At 30.2% G+C, this 20883-nt stretch overlaps 1 protein-coding gene across 3 annotated transcripts in view; it reads right to left on the minus strand.

Moving 5' to 3' along the window:
• LOC127288002 (uncharacterized) overlaps nt 1-20883 on the minus strand; it is a 227488-nt gene that overhangs the window by 75655 nt on the left and 130950 nt on the right. Inside the window, exons 1-2 of one of the 3 annotated variants that reach the window (XM_051315182.1) lie at nt 8232-8430; nt 4892-5292 (exon numbers count right to left, since the gene is read on the minus strand). In XM_051315182.1, the coding sequence (XP_051171139.1) occupies nt 4892-5252 (361 nt within the window). In that variant the 5' untranslated portion in view covers nt 5253-5292; nt 8232-8430. Of the gene's footprint in view, nt 1-4891; nt 5293-7822; nt 8431-20883 lie in introns of those variants that run through there. The other 2 variants (XM_051315180.1, XM_051315181.1) reach the window with 2 other exon arrangements.

Raw genomic sequence — 20883 nt, forward strand, 5'->3', positions numbered from 1 at the left:
ATTTTCCAATGAATATAAAACCCTTTGATTAAGGTATATGATTGGTATCCGATGGGTAGAAAGGTATTGCTTCTTTAATTAAATGAATCACTTTCTGGTACCGATGGGGCTATACTGATTACACATATGATAGGAAGTGCATAATTGCCAACAACTCATCTACACAAGTTAATAACCTGGATTAATTCAAGTAAATTCGCTCACTGATCGGAACATGAGATCAGCAATAAGAAATTCTTTCTTTTTTTTGCTTATACACTTTTTTTTTATCATGTCGATATGAATAAATCAAGTTTCTTTTCTATATCTTATCTTTTTCTTCAGCGCTATTTTAAACGAGGCCAATCGAAAGTACTTGTTGCCAGAAATGGTCCAACGTCAGCGAATTGCAAGAAGAGCTTCACAAAGCAATTTTCATAATGAGGAATCGTGGCGATTTTCTTTTATTGTAATTGTCATCGTAATATGAAAAAAAAAAAGATTTCAAGTGTCAGGATTCATTGAAGAGGAATTTGTAATTGAAATATTATTAGTTTCTAATTTACTGTTTTATTGATATTTTAGCTAAAGCCGCAATGAGGAGTGGTGGACATACTTGTGATTGGTTAACCCTCTCTCTTTTACTGTTTCCTATTCCTGATTTTTTTATTTAATGTGTATTAAATTTGAAATTAAATTTTGTATATTAACATGTAACATATTAACAGGTATCTCATTAATAATATGTATCATTTTATTATCAATAAAAACAGGTATACATTTCCGTCTCCATAGCTCATGTTTCAGGTTTGTATAATGCAATGTAAGGATTAAATAATATTGTACGGCAACTGATTCGCGATGCGATCAAAAGATAGCTCAAAGATAAATTTTCATTTTAATTTCCGTAGCCTCCGGATGTCTCGCCCACCCTCTTTTTCTCTTTCTTTGCGAACATAAGTTGCCAAGCTATTTGCACATTGACCTTTTACCGGCCGCGTGCGCGCGCGCAGAAGTAAGAGAGAGAGAGAGTCCCAAAAAGATTTATAATCGCAATTTGTCGCTACGGGGTAGGTGCGGAGCTACTCTCGTATCCCGGCGGCAACTACACACTGGCGTCATGATTTACGACGGCAACAACCGAGAGTTAACTGAAATACCGGTCCTTAATACTAGGTGACCTACGTTAAGGAGCTTGCACACATTGACTTGGCCGCGCAAAAGAGAGGATCAAAACAACTTCACATGAGTGTTTTGTATATGTATGTGTGTGTGGGGGGCTTAGGTTACAACGGAATTTCTACTCTCTCATCTGTTCGCCATTAGAAAAAGGCCAAATGGTTATGTTTCTCTCCACACTTCCGGATTCACGTCAATTTCAATAATTCCTTTTAACACTTTGTAAAAAATTTTTTGCAAAATTTATTCCATGTCTTTTGCAATGATATAACTTTTCAAGTCAAATGATATATACGCGCATGGGAATTTTAATGATTTATGAAATTGAAAATTATTTGAATTATAAATTAATATGAAATATTATTTTTCCAAGGGTGAAATTGAAAGGGAAATTAATTTAGAAAATTTCTAATATTTCTTTCGTGTAACGTAATTAAATTATATAGAAATTTAAGTTTCACTATTCAACTTTGGTGAAAATTCTATGTGGCAAAATCTATTGTTTTTGTGACAATAATTTCTCCCTATATGACAAACTCCATTTGATGTCCAGCTGTCCAACATTGCTTTATTATTTCCGTTGGATTTATTCACGTTTTTTTTTTTTTTTTCCTTTTTTTACTGAATATACTGTGTATACATATAAAGTGCCAAACTATTTTTACCCTTTGAATATAGAGCAGAAAAAAAAGAATTCAATTTTTAAATATTATTTAAGTTAATTTAGTTTTCTAATTTAATTAACTAAAAAAAAAAAAATTGTAAATCGAAATAATTTCGACGAATATAATAATCATTTTCAAAGTTACTTGATTGTCAAGCTCGAGATGACTTATAAATAATTCATGATCGTGAGCACTTTACTTATTGAAATTCGAATTTCGTATTGACTCTTTTTCTTTTTCGAAAGGGAAAATTGACAGCTCAGTTGTTACAGGACGAATCTGGCACATAATATATAGCGGTGATTCAGTGGTTTGGGAATCAGGCGAAAAATCGTTTTCCTGCTTCTTGATGTCTAACCCGGGACCCTTGTCACCCTTCTCTCGATTCTTGGGGTATTCGCACCCCCCCCTTCCTCCCTCCTTCTCGCTTTCTCTCTTGAGCTTCATGCAGGAAAATCAAACTTTCGTTCTTGTTGGAAGCGGCGCATATAGTGTGTCATCGTATTTGTGGAAAATTTAAATAAAGTTCGATGGACTCAGGGAATCGACAATCCAACTCCTCTCTCAAGAATCCCTTTTCTGTCGCATGGGCAAATCGACGAGAACACACATTTCACTTGCAGCACTTCCCTTTCGTCTATATAACGAAAGCAATATCTGCCCCCTTAACGCTTTAGAAAAAGAGAGAGAGAGATAGAGATAGAGATAGATTTGGTATATCAGGTGACGATAACGCATTTCAACGATTTATTTTACATAATTCGTTTAATTCTGCTCCTCACAAAACATATAAGGATTCGTTTTTGAAAAAAAAATTCCCATTTTACATATAAGAGAAAAAAATATATTTCAAAACTATTTGTTTGAAATTGGTTCAAATAATTTTAATAAATTTTATAAATAGACTATAATATCACTGACAAAAAAATTTAATTCAAATAATCGGACTTGAATGATGAAATAATCAAAGGAACGAATGATTATCTCATAAAAATCATTAATTAGAATTTTTATTTTTAAAAATTTTAGTAGAAATAATTATTTTTTAGATGAATTTTCATTTTTTGAATTAAGATTTAATAGAATTTCTTTTTAGCCAAATTTTTATTTAACAAAATTTTTAGATAGTGAATTTATGTTTGGCAGAATTTTAATTTAACAGAATTCTCATTCAATTGAACTTTATGTGATTTGAATTTTTAAATGACAGAAATTCCAATTCATTAAATTTTAATCTGTCAGAATTTTTATTTGTACAAATTTTTAAGTAGTCGAATTTTTATTTGTCCGAAATTACAATGGTTCGAACAAACAATCGACATAAAGATTTCGGTGCAATTTTCAAAATTGACCAATCACGATTTTTTTCTTAATAATTTCTAATTGGTTAATTTTTAAAATTACTTCAAAATATTTCTGTCGATTTTTTGTTCGGCCATTTGTAATTTTGGATAAATAAAAATTCGGCTTCTTAAAAATTCTTAAATTTTTTTTTTAAAAATTAAATTAAAAATTTATTTGTACAAATTTCTAAGACGTCGAATTTTCATTTGTCTGAAATTACAAAATTGACCAATCACATAATTTTCTTAATTTCTAATTGGATAGTTTTTAAAATTACGTCAAAATCTTCCTGTCGATTTTTTGTTCGGACATTTGTAATATCGGACAAATAAAAATTCAGCATCTTAAAAATTCGTATAAATAAAAATTTGGACAAATTAAAATTCGGTGAATTGAATTTTTTTTATTTAAAAATTCGAATCCATAAAATACGATTGAATGAGAATTCTATTATTATTTTTGTCAAAACAAGTTTTTTTTTTGTTGAATTTAAGATTCGAGTTTTTATAAATTAAGTCTCAAATTGGAATTTTACGCAAACCTTAAATTGAGATTTATGCGCATCTTATTTCACTCATTTACTTAAAAGATAATTATAAATTATCTTGATTTTCAAGATTTATTTAACTTAACACTAATGTTAATGTATTTTCTCATTAATGTATAGTTATTTTATCTTTGAGACAAATTATTTTCAAAAACACACATTTATTTTTCTAACGGTATTAGAAAATAACTTAATCAAAATGTGATCGTAATAATTATAACTATTTGTAACATATTCCAAAAAAGAAGATCGATTAAATTTTTTTCATAAAATACCGGATTATTTTTAATATGCAAAAAAAAATGTTCTTCTTTTTCCCTTTAAACATGTTTGAAGCATGCTTCTTTTTACAACTACCAACAAGATTTAGACACTTTGCATTAGATAAGATGATGGTAATTAAGAACTTTCTCATTAAAATCAATTTTCGTTTATGCATCATTGAACATTCGTATTATATGCAGTTATGGAATGCTTGTTATCGAACACGTAGTATAATTAATGAATCATTTTATTTGTCATCTGTTTTTTTTTAAATGTTTATCATCATTTTATGATCTACATGAAAATTTTGTATTTGCTTTTTTAGATGAAAAAAAGTGTTTCAATTTAGTTTATCATTGTCGTCGTTTTTTTTTTCGTATTTTTTTTTATTGCATTATTATTGCACTGTTCGCACATCATGATTTTTGAATTATTAACTCACTTCATGAAATAAAGAGAGAAAAAACAACAAAAAAAATTGAAAAATGAGAAATTTTTCGATTTAGGTCACTTTTTTCCAAATATTGGCTCAAGTACAATTGACTTTTTATGCTATATATAATATATATATGTCCGCATTTAAATATATTCCACCTTCAATATGAATCCCCCTGGCTCAAAATAAATTATCTCATGATTAATTCCAGCCGCGAGAGAAGAGCGTAGATTATCATTCCTCTGGGTCATTTTAAATTATCTTTCGAGAAGTAAATGTTGTACGATTTATAATGCTGCGCCATTGCATTTTTTGATAATGTTTCGTAGAAATTTTTAATTATTGAATAATAAATTTTTTTTTTATGTTTAAGTGTAAATATTTTGTCTAATTTTTAATGTATAAAAACCTTCAACGATTTTTGATCAATAATACATATATATATATATATAGAAATAGAGAAATTTTGAAACTTACCGGGATTGCTGTCTGCATTGGAGCTGAACAGAACACAGAGACCGGTTTCGTAGTTGACAGCTTGACAGGAGTCGTTTCCTTGACAGGTCTCCAGGCAGTCTGTGAGCATCAGACTGCCTGGTATAGATTCGAGCATATTTGTTGGTGCTGTGTAGACATAACCGGTGACCAATTCAAAGCCAACCATTTCAGGATCGCACTCATCGGAACCCGCCGATGGTCCAGTGTAGTCTGGACCGGAAACTGCTGATAGGTCCGAGGCAGCAGCGACAATTGTCGTTTCGCCGGCGAAAACAACGTACATTGTTGCATGAAGAAGTAGAAATTTTTTTAAAAATTGGCATCTCGTGTATTTCGTCATTGTGAATTATTGCACCTCTTTTTTCTTTCTTTTCTGGTATCTGCAATAAAAAAAAAAAAAAATAATAATATTTCAAGAACTCTATTATTTTACGCGTGTAAATATATTATTTTCTCTCCACTTTTTGTTTAAACGCAAATATTTATTCGACCTGGTAAACAAGAGCTCATCTTCTTTACTCGTGTCGAGCAAGCGCTAAAATAACCCAGAAATTAATCGCAAGTTTTCGCTCTCTACACTGTATAAATATATGTATATATCTTCTTGCAAGTGGAATGGACAAAGATACAACTTTGAGAGTTGCTAATGTTCTTCATGTGAATATTAATTCGTTTAATATCTCAACTCAACGCTAACTTTTGCGTGTGAAAAGATTTTTTTTTCCTCCCCGACAATTAACACTAAATGATTCCTACTGCTTTTGACATATTAAGTTTTTCTTTTTAAATATAATTAGAATAAATTAAGTTTATTTTTTAAAGAATGATAATTTTCCAAAAGAATTAAAAATACAATGTTTCATTATTTATTCACTTTTGCTTATTAAAATTGAAAAATATTTCTAAAGAAATATTAATTTGTCATTATAGAATTTTATTAATTCTCTGGGTTTATAATAATAAACACTTAATTACTGATAATTATAGAAACTTCATTAATTCAATAGAACACTGTCAAGAACATTTGCTCTGGTTCAGGCTAGTAAATACCTCTTATAAGTGAATTTGTATGCTTGGTAGTAAAATTAAATTATAAAGAAGAATTTTTCAAATTATAAATCATAAATTGTTTTATTTAAAAATATTTAACTGTTTCAAAAACAGGTATTGAATATTTTTATTTATACTATTTTTTACTATATAGTAAAAAAAAAAAAAAAAAATAGAAAAAAAGTGAAAAAGAAGTTTCAAATTTTCTAAAAGGAAAGAGCAAACTTTGTGTTCTTTAAAAAAAGATGGCGAAAAATGACTTACAGATGTCAAAAACTGTAATATAAAAATATTTTTCCCAAAAACTTTGATGACACATTGAAGATATACATTTTCTTCGATAAATAAAAATTTTTCTTTTCTATGAAAATACAACTTTTGTATCTCGATACAATAAATAAAATACTGTTACTCTGTTTTCACCAGAAATCAAATAAATATTTTCTTTGAAAATTGTTTTATTTAATTTTTTTTCTCGTTTTTTATTTTCGTATTTAATATTTAATATTTATTATTATTTATTTTTATATTTACCAACTTGCTTTTTATAAATTAATTTTTAAATACCCGACTGTAATTTTCTAAAATTTTCATTTCATAATTCATTATTTTTTTAAAAAAAAGAGATTTATAATTCTAGTTTAAAAGTAAACTTACAAAAAGCAACATTGTTGATTAATGTTATATATTAATTAAATGTAAAAAAAATGATATTTATGGAAACTTTTTGAAAAATGAATTATTAAAAGTGGAAACAAATATTTAAGGACTTTTTTAAAAATATATTTCTACCACTTTCATTAAATATTAAACGTGAAATGAAATAGAAAAAAAAAGTAATTCATAAAATTAAATTTCAAAATAGCATTCGATTTTAATTTTCAATAGTTCCAATTATGGACATTAAAATCTACATCAATTTTTGTTCAAAATCTACTCGATCTTATCAACAAAATTCATTAAAATTTATTCCACAAATATCAATTTATTTAGCTCATTAAGGAGGTATGGAAATTTTCATATATTTATTGAATAAACATTGTTTCTGTCACTAACAAAGTTTAAACAAAATTATAATGCAAATTGTTTTTATCACTCAATAAATTTGAATTTTCTCATAATTTTAATATATTATTTTTGAAATAAATTTTATATTTATATTCTAAAATAAAAAAGAGTATTAGTTGAAGCTTTAAATTTTCACTGTTAACAATATTATATTCTTAAATTTAGAATAAAATATTACTGTAAAAAAAAAGTACTAAAATAGTACCGATTTTAGGTATCAAAATAGAACATTTTCGTACCTAAAGTCGGTATTACCTTTCGTTTTACAGTGATTTTAGGTACACAAGTATTTTTTTTTTATAAAACTCATTTTTTTCTCTCTAAATACAAAATTTAATACCCTTTTTCTTATTTTTATTAATATATAAAAATTTCACTGTTCTCCAAAGCGTTGGAAAAAAAAAATCTGCGACCAATTACAATTGAATTATTCTCTTGAATCTCGTGTTTTCTCTGACACCAAACATTCAAGGGAGGTTAAATGGAAAAATAAAATGAACAATAACAATTGTAATTTTTTTTTTCCCTTTTTGTTTGTTTTCGGTCAAGACATTGTCATAGACAAAAAGTGATCGTCTCGAAAAATAAAAAAATGAAAAGAAACAAACTTATAGAGCAAAGGCTTTATTTTTCTGACAAGTAATTGCGCACTCGAGAGAAAAAGAAAGTATTCCGTGCACCGACAATAATTGGCCGCAGATCACTGATGCGTAAAGATAATTTCATGCCATTGACCGCAAGCAAAGTGCATAACTCGAAACACGATACGTCCTTGGGATGACGTATACATACGGGGGCTGTTCTTGATTGAGATGACTGGAGTAGTGCGGACGGAAGCACCTGCTGATGCAGTGTGTTGTGCGAGAGGCGTTTGCGCAACAACGACGAGAATGCAAATAGCTTGGATAACTTTAGAGGAATTTCCGGTACAAAAATTTCCTCAAAAAATAAAAAACAAAAATTATTAAAATGACACCAACAAAATTCCAGAAAGATGACACCTTTTTTGATTTATAAGACAACAAGGACAAAAATATTGAAGTCACAAAAAAAAAAAATTTAGAAAATTAAATCCTTGTGTAGTCTCTTGCACTATTAAATCGAAACACGGGTTTTTTTTTTACTCACTATAATCGAAAACACTTTTTTTTTTTTGAAATTATTGTTAAATAATCCAACGACCGCGAAATAGGTACTGTACCTGAAGAACCGTGGCTCTTCCTCGAGAGACCGACAACGTCTGAGGAGGCAACCGCAACGAAGAAGTGCCTAAGGAGGACAGAACGGTACGCACAGTCCGATCGCCTCTACAACACTACTGAAACTGCCGGTTTTCGATCGGCTAAGGCCTGTTACCGATTTCTCTCTTTTTCATCTCATCTTATCTTCCCCCCACCTTTCTTTCTCTATTTCCCCCCCCCCTCCCCCATCATACCCTTTTACTTCCTACTCGTTAAAATGGTCACCTTCAGTCATCCTTAAGACGTCTAACTTGTTCACATTCCATTGCTTCTCTTTTTTTTTCAACGTTTTCGTTTTTATCATGCACTTGTACTCGTGAGGGATAGGAGGGGTGGGGGGCATGCGAAAAAATCGCATCCACTTTGGTCCAATCGCGCGGAAAGACCGTTTTCAGAGTATTTTGTCTTGCTAAAAGATTCCGGTAAACTGGTCCAGATGTCTGTGTTCGATATTGATTGATCGCAAAAAAAAAAAAAAAATTAGGCCTTCCATAAAATTTGAATTCGTCACTTTTTTTTGATGATTATAAAAATTTGTTGACAGAAAATTATATGAAAATTGAAAATAAATCATTTTGTTACTTTAGGAAATATAAATTAAAATATAATAATTTAATTAAGTATAGCATTTATTAATAAATTAGGTGACTTCGTAAAAATTAATTTGCACCTTTGATGAATTACTAAATAAATTAGTAGCCTTGCTAAAAATATTAGCATATCTTTGCTATAAAAATTAGTGTCTGCCGAATAAATTTTTTTTGCTTGATAAATTAGTTTTGCTAAATTAGTAATTGTGCAAAATAAATTAATAGCCTTGCTGCAAAATGAAAAGTATTGACTAAAAAATTAGTTATTTTGCTAAATAAATTGGTACCTTTGTTAAAATAAATTAATACATTTGCTTAAATAAATTACTAAACTTTGCTAGAATGACTTTTTTTGCCAAATAAATTAGTACTTTTTGCTAAAACAAATTACTACATTTGTTAAATAAATTAGTAATCTTTGCTAGAAAAAATGACTGTTTTTGCTAAATAAATTAGTTACCCTGCTAAATATGTAAGTAATTTTTCTAACTAAAGTAGTACTTTAAGTAAAATAAATCAACCAAATAAATTAATAGTGTTAATAACAGTTTTCTTTTTCATTTACTAATTATAACTTTGAATTTTATTTAAATTTTTAGAGTGTCATTTTTCATTTTATTAGTTATTTAAAAAAGAACTGAAATTTTTAGTAATTAAATTCTTTTTTTTTTCATTATTACTCACTTTATATTCTGGAATATTTGATAAAAATTAATGCATGAATTCATTATATAGTCCAATCAATATTATTCCTGTGAAATATAAAAATATTCTACTGCATTTTTTTAATTTCACGATGAGTAACTGAAGAATCGGAATTTTTAAATAAATAATGTCCCAGTGAAAGTGGGAACAATCTTCTTCTGATAAAAGATTAATTACTAAGGGAAAATTAAAAAATTCTTATTATTTGAATTTTTCATAATTTATAATTAAAAATATCGAAATATTATTATTATTATTACTACTACCATTATTTAAATTTCAATTACAAATGGTAAAATTGTAATTGAATTTGTAATAACAATAATAATAATAATAATAATAATTAATAAAAGCAAATGGAACAATATATTGAATTTTGAGACAATGAAAAATGCAGCAAGGACATTGAAAGTCTCTACGATAAAAACTCAGGAAACGAACGGTTGTCTTTTTTCTCCAACAATCTCCCAATTCGTCTTTAACTGAAGTTTTTGTGTAACTGTTAACTGCTCTGGTATTACTTCGATATGTTTTGGGAATTCTATTTATTTTCATCGTTTTATTGATTTCCTTCTTTTTTCTCATTTTCTTTTAATTTTCATTTTAACTTTTAATTATTTTTCTATAATTTTACACATGACGATTTTTTTTCCTTTGGTTTTTAATTTAACGTGAATTTTCATCTATTTTAGTAAATTAACATTAAATGAAAAATTGAATTAAAAAAATAATTCATCCTTTTATTAAAAAAAAAAAAAAAAAAAAATTGGTTTTTAGGGAAATTTCTAAATATCTATATATATATATATATGAAAGTTGCAAGGTATAAATGAATTATTTCCTAATTCTACCAATTTTCATTCAAGGAACATAATTCAACATGTAGTAAACGTATTGTACTTAAACTTTTATTGTTACTAAACAGGGATCTACATACGAAATCGTTATTAGTTAGAGAATTTGCATATGAATGTAGAAGGTACACGGTTAACCGTGTACCAATCCATTTTATAAGGTACTGTAACTTCAGAATGTTAAAATGTTCTTGCCATATGCAAGGGAGAAAATTTTATTATAAAGAAAGACAAAACTGAAATATTGTTTGTTTTCTCAAAAAAAAAAAAAAAGAAAAAAGAAAAGTGTTTCGAAATTGTCAGTTTTATATATAACATGTACCTCTATTAAAGAATAACATATATTTATTATAATTATTATTATTTTCTGCATTCCAACATCTGGTGTTTTCTTTTTCGAAAGAAAAAAATCAAAAAGTTAAAAGAAGAAAATATTGCATGTAAAGAGAGAATTAAGCTTGTTATACAAATGCCGAAGAATTTTTTTTTCCCCCGCACAAATATTATACTATTCTCCATGTTTCTAGATGATGCCTTTACAAATCCATTCTATCCCATTTATAACACGTTTTAATATACCAGTTTCTACCTCTGGCATCGTCTCTTCTCTTGTTTATGCTAGGCACTTGTGTGCAAAAAAAAAAAACAGAAGAAAAAAAAAATAAAAACGCGCCAGTATTCCGCACAAGAAATAGGAAGTGTTATCGTCCATCGAGTGTGCGGATATTGGCCTGAGGTCGCTCGACATTCCGTTTAACGGGTTATAAGAATATAACTAGCAAAATGTGTTCGCGTGGTTGCGTATCGCGTTCGTGCGAGAATTCTCGTGAAAGAAACACTGCGGAAAATGACACTCCATCATTATATATACCGACTATATTCTCTCTTTCGTCTCTTGCGCGCGTAAATATCACTTCTTTTCTCCTCCCATACCAATGAGATATGCATTGGATAAACGATAATTACAATTTGTTTATGCAACGATGCTAAAACTGATGTTGAATTGGAATATTCAAACGGGGGATTTTCTCCAAAGAAAGAAGACGAAAAAGGAGTAAAAAAAAATAAAGAGAGAGAGAGAGGAAGTTTATGAATAAGCTTATGTTGAAGATAATTTTTCTAACGGTTCCAAAAAGAAAACGCAGAGAATTTAGGACGAGAAGTGAAGAGAAATAAGTAGATGATTAAATTTTGGATTATTTTTATATTTACTTTTTTACTATTTATTTAAATTATTTATTTAAATAAATGAATAATATATTCATATATAGTTTTTACAACAAATTTGTATTGTTATACCAACACAGAAAATTATAAGGCATTAAAATAAGCTGCAACGCTTATTATTTTAATACAATTTTACTTATTTTAATACCAAAATGGATTAAAATAAGCAAAATTGGATTAAAATAATAAGCGTTGCAGCTTATTTTAATGCCTTTTAATTTTCTGTGAACGAATATATTCCCGAGTCGAAATTTAGACTCTCTATAAGTTCTCTAAAAACCTCCTTTTATCCTCCTTTTATTCTCTCTAACACTTTCATACCCTCTTTTCGACCTCGAATTTGCAAAAGTGGAAATATCTGCTATATTGGAGGCTGAAAGGAGGGTTTAAAGATGACTAGAGAGGCGTAAAAGAGGTTAAAAAAACAAAAAAAAAAAAAAACGAAAAATTAAAAAAATGTAAAAATTGGATTTTTTTCTATAAACTTTTAGGTGGAATAAAACTTCGAAAAATTCAAATTAAGAAAAAATTCTAAGACCTCTTTTCAACCTCTAAACATGCAGATTTGGAAATAAGCGCATGATTTCAGGCTGAAAGGAGGCTGAGAAAATCGAGGGTGAAAAAAGGTAAAAATTTCGACTCGGGTTGTTACACGAAGAAAAATGGAAAAAAGAATAAAGTAACTTTTAATACTTCAAAAATAAAACCTGAACTGTCCGCAGTTTCTGCGCATTTCTGGCAATTTTTACTCCAGAAATAATAAAATTTACTCCTGAAATAGTAAAAATTATTCCGGAATAGTAAATTTTTATATTTCTAGAGTAAAAATTGACAGAAATGCGCAGAAACTGCGGACAGTTCAGGTTTTACTTTTAAAATAGTAAAAGTACGTTACTTTATTCATTTTTCTCCCTGTAGTGTTACTAACTGTCAGAAATTTGTTACTACAATACAGATTTGTTACAGCGACCAAACAAAATTTGTCAGTTCCATGTTTAGTAAGTGCAACGATCTTTTTTTCAGTGTGAATTAATATATTTGTAAACAAAAATAAAATAATCGCAAACACATTGGCGTGTAAAAACATTTCAACGAGAGTTAAAATAATTTTTCCCTGAAACGTTGTGAATTCCAGTAACACGGGAAAGAGAAGAAGAAGAAGAAGACACGCAATATAGAAGAAGAGTCACGAATGGTGGGAGTATAATATATATATATATATATATATATATAGTGGAGAAGATAATAAAAGGGGAAGGGTTATACTATGATTGGGGAAGGCGAGTTAGGCGGAGGTGAATAAAATGAAATGCACGTGTGAACAACGCGACCCAGAGGCGTCAGTTTCTTGGAAAATGTTCACTCTTCTGACTGTTTCACGCGTACCAGGTGCCTTGTGTACACACATATGTATATACCATGGAATCGCGTCACCGTTTTCTGTGTAGAGCAACTGTAACGGTTCCTATATATACAAACATGTGTGTATCTCATCAAGGCTCAATCGCAATCGCGAATCTCTCGCCATAGGATTTCGCTTGAAGACGGCGACGACAACGACGACAACGACGAAGACGACGCGACTTTCTTGGTCCCGATTTACGAGAGTCCGATATCCATCCGCCTTGACCGTATAGCGTCGTTTAATCGCTAATTGGGCTGCGTTTGTTGGTACGCGTGTGTGTGTTTATTTGTATTGGTTTAAACATATTTAGAGAAGGTGCAATTGCTACCGGACGACTGTTTGACTTTCAGTCGTGCGTAATATCTGATCTCTGATCCACTTAAAAGTATTTATGCCTGAGTACCATCATGGCTTTTCCGCGTATAAGAGCTCTCCTTACATTGGCCGATCTCATTTGAATGCCGTGGAAATGGTCATGGAAGGGAGTTTATAGATCAGATTCTCGAACAGAATTACCCGACCGTGTCGAACTCATTCCTTCGATAGTTCTAGCGAAGGCGAAGGTGAAGCGAATTTTTTTTTTTCGTTTGACTATATCTTTTCATTTCTTTTTTTTTCGATCATATATGTCAATTTTGAAGTTTAGAAAGAAAATCTTATCGGCATACAACAAAATGTTATGGAGATTCCTAAATGAAGAGCACGACTGTAGGTTCTATCCTTGAATTTACGCGCCTTGATCTAAAACCGTTTCACGCTTACTTCCAACACACTTTAGATCACAAGTCGTACCGTTTTACAGTTGAAGCAAGTTTTATTTGCATCAGGCCTTGCAATACCTGTTTCTTGTACGCTAAAAATTTATTGATACTCCTGCGATTTCTGTTACACTGTTTTGTAATAAAGTGGCCTAGCAAGTGGGTCATGCAAATAGTGCTCGGGGAGAGAGAGAGAGAGAGAGATTGTATTAAAGCAGGTCATAGTTGAAATCAATTCCCATAAATATCCAAAAGTAAACATGAAACGGAATATTTGATCCTTGAGGGGAAATACTACAACAGTAGTGCTAGTAGTTTGAAATTGTAAATCTTCATTTCTATTAAAAATAAATTTTATCAACATTATATTCTGAATATGCTTCTGAAATTATCTTTAATTTAGACTTTGTCAAAATAAGTATGAGCAACTTTCAAGAACAGTTCGTAAAGTATGTAACCTTAAAATCTCTTTTCGTATCATAACAACGTCGGAAACCTAGTTTAATATTTCAAGTCAGCATTTTTAAGTGTAGAGAAAACAGGAAAGTCAAGTATATTATCTGTGTTGATAATAAGCTGTAGGACAACCTTCTATGGTAATCTATTATAAACCATGCTTACCATTTAGATATAGTAATGTTCATTATCTTCATAATCAGACAAGTTGATATTGTGGATTATATTAAAGTAGTTAGCTATTAAGATAAACCCGCACACAGAGTCTTGTCATAATTTCTCCTTTTTTTTGCCATTTTGATAGAGATTAGTCCCTTAAATTCATGATTGACAAAATTTCTATATCAGAATATTTACAACTATTCGAGAGTTACATTTTTATTAAATCGCTAAACACTATAGAAATGATAACGGTAAATTCTTTATGTTGTGTTAATAATTCTTACGTTGATATTTACCAAACTTTTTCTATCGAGTCAACAAAATTTTTGTTTTCTCAACCAAAAGAGAAATCAAACTTTGTTTGAGGCAACAACAAAATTTTGGTTACCTGTCTACTGTCACGTCACCGTAACTTTAATATTCATATTATAAGAATTCTTAAATCTATACCGAGTTGCGTTTTTCTTGCGACAAACACCCGTGCAACTAAACATCTTTCTTTTATATATAAAAGACCCCTGCGTTTTGTATCCTTCTACGTCTATATACTGTATTTCTAAAAACATACAAATAGAAGCGAGAAATCTTTTATGATTCTAGAAGAGCTCACACCCCCACGAAACAAAATGCTCTCTTTCTAATTTTCCTTATGTGCTAAAATTAGACAATGTAATAAATGCTCTCTTTCTAATTTTCCTATGTGACGAACCCCTGTGGTATCACCACATTAGAAGACCACAAACACTCTTCTACAGCTGCGAATAACCGTAGTCGTACTCTTTCTATCTTGTATTAGAATGGTTCACACCCTCCTTTTTAACGTTCAACTGAGAGAGAAGGACTCAACTTTGGCTTCCAAAATTAGGGTGAAAAATATATAGTACGACAATAAAATTTTATCTATTCTCTTACAAAAAATCAGTATAAAAGGACTACATTTTCACGGAGAGAACAGTTCTGAAATCCTCTTCATACGTATAACATCAAGCTCATTTTTGGTACCAGTCGACGTCTTCTAGTTCAAGTGCATAATTTTCTTATACGAAAGTTAAAATCAAGTGTCAAAACCCTCTACATTAAACGATGATCTTTTCTTCTCATTATATTGGACAATTATCCATTCTTCCTTTTTTGGAAGAGACTCATTATTGGGAGTTTCATCACGCCTAATAGAACTCCGGACCTGCGGTTATACCTGGGCCCGTTAACCTTCCTGACGTCATAAACTCACGCTGGTACCAGCTCGTTTTCCTGTGACAACAAAGGACACAGCATTGGTCCTTTTTCTTTCAACACACCTACTACTGAATTTTAAGGTAAGTGTTTTATATTCTCACTCCTAACTTTTCTAAACTTGTCGTATATTTGTAGTAACTCTTGCATTCCTTATTTCAGTTGAATGCTGAACTCTCTATTTCCTGGATTGGTTGGTTCGAGATTCCCTCTCTCTCATAAAAACGAATTGTTGTAACTAAAAATACTTGTCTAAATAAATTGTAGCCTAATTATAAAATTAATCACTATTCTCTTTCTTTCCTGTACCCTTAGTTCAGAGCCTTCTGCTTTGTAAATGAAACAGGAATTCACTGAATCACCGAGCGGCCATAAATAAAATAAAATATTATTACGTTAGTTATTTCTCTATTTGAGACGTAACACTACCAACGAAACGTTTTGTTGTCAAAACCAAATCCTTTTTTCAGTGTTGTAAAAGTCAAACTGAGTATACAAAAGTATACAAAAATTCAGGAATCGAAATTAAAATCAGTGTGCTTCTTTGTATTTACTCATTAGGTCATCTTATCTTCTATATAAATTTAATAAATCCTCGAGGCTGTGGAATGAGACTCTAAATGACAATCTCGCGTGTTTTAATTTAAGAGTAAATTACTAAATTACTTTAGCGATACACCTCAAGTGTCTATAAATTTCAGAACATCTGTAATCTTTGAAGAAGCATTCATTGCGACGATCAGGAAAATGATAAAAGTCTGAGATAACCAGGAAACTGGTTTATGCGTGACTCTCTCTCCCTCTTTTTCTATCTTTCCTCTTGAGGTTGTTATATACACCTCCTGCGGTCGTCAAATACACGGTTGCTGTTAGAAATAGCAGATATATTTTGCCAGCCAGCAAGAAATGCACCTAAGCTCAATGAGAGCCTCAAGGGGGCGGAAGGGCCTTTGGTGATTCAGGGTGTTCGCTGTTGCGTTTGGCCTCACATTTAGATAGGTAGTGCGAGCTGTCGCGTAAACCGATGAATCTGCCTTGGGGTCTCAGACAAGGAAGAAAAGAGATGCAGAGAAAGAGAAGGAGTATGTCGAGTACGCCAAAGTAATGTGGTAATTAAACTTTGGCCGCATTATACACAGTCTCTCCCTCTCTCTTTCTCTCTTGCAATGTCGCGGAGAGATTGATGTTACACCGGTATCGCATCTACCCTCTCATTTCCTCTCCCTTCATTCTTGCCAACGTCAGCTTATTTCCAGTAGCGTAATTAGAAAACATATACTTGAACTGCGTTCCCTCCTTTGAAAATGACATAAACTTCAAAAATTTTGTACATTCATATAAATTATTTTCAAATAGAATACTAATTTTTAATATAATTTTCTCAATGCAAAAAAAGATTGGACAGGAAGAATTACTTTCGCTCAGCATAATAACGACATTGTTTATGAATGTTGTGTAATTAATTGCAAACCCGCAAGGTAATGGGAAATGGCGAAACGCATCATCAAAAAGATGAACAACATGCTCTTAGTCAATATGGTGTGCAATCTTCCTAATAGGTAAACCTGATCAGAGGAAAAGAAGAAAGAGAGAATATGAACAGAGAAGACTGAACCCCCTCTAATAGAATTTATTGTCAACTGCTTGAAATTTTATGACCCAACTCTGTTTTTTGATCCTGATAGCTTCCAAATCCAGAGAACGAAACGATTCAAGGTTGTTGCATTTGCGAACCAAGAAACGTTTGCCTTTCTGTCTTTCAGGGTTATTGCGATTTGTTCTCCTGATTGTCCTCTTTATGTTTTGCCTTTATCGGAACTGAAAAGCGAGTAGATTGCAATAGGACTACCTATACCGCGGTTTTATTCACTATTCCTTTACTTAAACAGTAACTGATTTCCTAATAAACATTCGATCTCGTTCTCCTTTTCTTTACCCATGAGAAGACTGGTTTTGTTTCATCCGCTTATAACGATACAGAAAAGGTGGCGTGTCTCGCGGTCTTGCTTGACTTAAATCGCGATTGAAGATCTTGTCACGCAGTTGCATTACTGGTCCTACTACCTATTTGCATTTCAATAATTACTAATTATTTTTTTTTAAGATTTTTTAAGGCGACTGCTTTTTTTCCTCTAATATTTTATAGTTAAAAAACTAATTGCTGTTAGATAATGATTAAATCTAATGGATGATAATATTGTGGATTGAAATAACTTAAATGACATGTAAGTCACAAATGGAATTTCCTGCTTAACTCGTGTTTCTTTGTTGATGTATACGCATGTATAAAGAAAATGTAGCTCCCACAATCTCTCTCTCTCTCTCTCTCTCTGGCTTCTTGCGAAGCCCGTTATCGAATCTTTCATGGAAATGGCGAATGCATGGGAGCAGGGTAAATGCGACGCAGCACGACGACGACGACTTCGAATCAGAAAAGCATCACATTCTTGCAAAGTTGGAAAAACGCATCTCCTTGTATATCAGTTGAATATATTAATATCCTCGTTAAACCTACCGCTGAGATTCGATTTTTTATCTTCTTGTATATATATATATATATATATATAAACAACAAATTGATAAATTATTTTTTCAACTCTAAATCTGTTCGATTTTGATTATCGTATAATTATAATAAGAAAAAGAAATAAAATCCCATGATTTCATTATTTTTAGAATTTTCAAGAGAATAGCGTTAAGAAAATTCCTCCTATCTTTAGTTATAAAGTCAGAAGTCTTTACTTTATCTAGGTCAGACCTTTAAAAATTTGATATCCTAGATTTTGTCCTATATGTACAGTGGGTTTACTACCCACGTCATGAAAATTCATATTCAGATAACACACATTATTTTTACGTCCATTAGACTCACTATAAACTTCTCCCTTTATATTTCTATCTCTATCTTTAACATTATTAATTATTGATTCATAATTTCTTTTTTTTGAATATTTAATATTCAATTTCTTTCTAGAAATTATTCTGAAGCCGGAAATTGGAATTTCTATTAAAAAAAAAAAAAAAAAAAACTATTTGGGAACAAATAGAAGAAAAAATACTTGCTCAATATTTGGTTGGAACAATAATTTTCTTTACATTGGATATGATTGGATTTCGCCTGTTACTTGATTTTGATTTTTTTTTTTCATCACTGATATATTGATGATATTTTTAGTAATTGATACTATAAAAATTACTGATTGTAGTAATCTCTAGTTTGAATTAGTAATTTATTTTTGCTTTTTAGTTGAAATTTTCTGAATTCGTTTGTTAAATTTTTTTAAATTCAGATTTAGATAGTGCTAATCTGCAAATCTGTCGTATAATAATCCTTGGTTACAATCCGTTGATTTCTCTCAAGTAACTGTGACGTGCGGATTTTCTGATGAATCCCGATGATTTGAATGGACAATTGTCTAGAGAAATCGAAGTTGGTATGTCTATTGTATTCATATCACTTGACATCAGTTTCACTGGCAAGTAGTAAACTCGGCCAGTCGATTCAACCAGATAAGGTAGCTGGAACCAGATAAGGCTCGTGGCAACGACAGGTCTCTCTCTCTCTCTCTCTCTCTCTCTCTCTCTCTCTCTCGCGAATCCATTTGTTGTTGCGTTGAAGTAACCGCATATCCACGAAGAATAGAAGAAGCACAAACTGTTAACATTCACTCTTGCAAGGTCGTGTTGAACACCTGTAGGTTTACCAGTAAGGTATATTACCCTCTTTTCATATTCTAATTTTTAGTGAAAAAACCATTTCTTGGCAGCAAAATGATTTTCCGTCTTTATAAAAATTCTTGACTCTTTTTTTTTTATTGTTCTTGCTTCTTTTCTCTTTTTCAAATGTTTTACACTCATTCGCAAGGCAACACGTTTTCACCACCTCTCAATCTCAATGATGAAGGTGCAAGAGGAAAGGAGGCGTGTAAATCTCCACGGATGATGTCAGTTTCACTCTACGTGCGTCTTCATAGTTTTAAAGCTTTCAACTCTCGCAAAGTGTCGAGATTATTTTCTTTTCTCATCTCACGCCATATTTACTATTTTTTTTCTTTATATATATATAAGAGAGCTCAATGAGGAGTGATTTTCTTATTTTATTTCTGTGACTTTTTATTTTTCTGTCATAAAGAACCGTAAATAAATCAATTAATGTCATTATTCATTTGTATTATTGTATAGTTAGAGAAAAAGTAGCTGTTCTTTCTTATAATATTAGACAATCATTGAAATAATTTATTAAATATTTTCAAGTTTTGAGCTATTTAAAGAAAAAAAAAAAATTTAGTGATGGAAATTAATTTTAAGAATGAATTCGAGTACACAATAATCATGTTATTTTGAAAAACAGTTAGTTATGTCTAGTGTCCTATATAAAAGAAGGTTTGTGTTTTATTTTTCATTTATTATATATTGAGCAAGCTCAATGACTCAGTAAATTTTCTAATTTAAAATTTCTTTCAAGAGTGTTGAAAGTTCTAACAATATTATTATAAATGATTAATAAACTGGAAATAAACAAAATAAACTGAAAATAAACGAAAATAAAAATAGTTTTATTTTTAAATAATTATTACTAATGAATTTCTAATAAATATAAAGAAATAATACCGCAGATTATATATATAGAGAGAGAATTAGAATAGAAGACGAAAGTAGATTAAATAATAATAAAGACCATTTTTCTACAATATAAATATTTAAACTTCCTTTAGTTATATGAAATTGCAGGGGGAAAAAATGGTTTAATTAAATATAAGGAGGTTGAAAGAAAAGAGTAATTTGTGAAAGGAGAGTAAAAGAGAATTTATGCAATTTTGTACATACTCAACTATAATAATAATTTTCCATTTCTCAATGAAGAATATTGTATAATGTATAAACACATTTTTTTAATTATAAATTATTCTTGGAAAATTCTGATTATCAGATAAACGTGATTTTTTATATTTTCAAAAAATATTTTTCACAAACATCTTAATTTGCTTCTCTCTAAGAATGTCTGTCGAAATATTTAAAAGAAAACGAAAATAATAGCAATGAATATTGCTTTGATAATAATTGTTCTAAAAGTTATGCGCCTCGTCACTTGATTTATAAGTAATTACTGACGAAAGCATGACTATATAGTGAATTTTAATGGGCAGTACGTCAGGCGTCGTAAATGCGATCGTCCTAATGATGACTATCTTGGTCGATCAAGATCAGTAAGGTTTCAATCT

Source organism: Leptopilina boulardi, unplaced genomic scaffold (assembly GCF_019393585.1).
Source record: "Leptopilina boulardi isolate dan_hultmark-lab unplaced genomic scaffold, ZJU_Lbou_2.1 LbouV2_38, whole genome shotgun sequence".
Lineage (NCBI taxonomy): Eukaryota > Metazoa > Arthropoda > Insecta > Hymenoptera > Figitidae > Leptopilina > Leptopilina boulardi.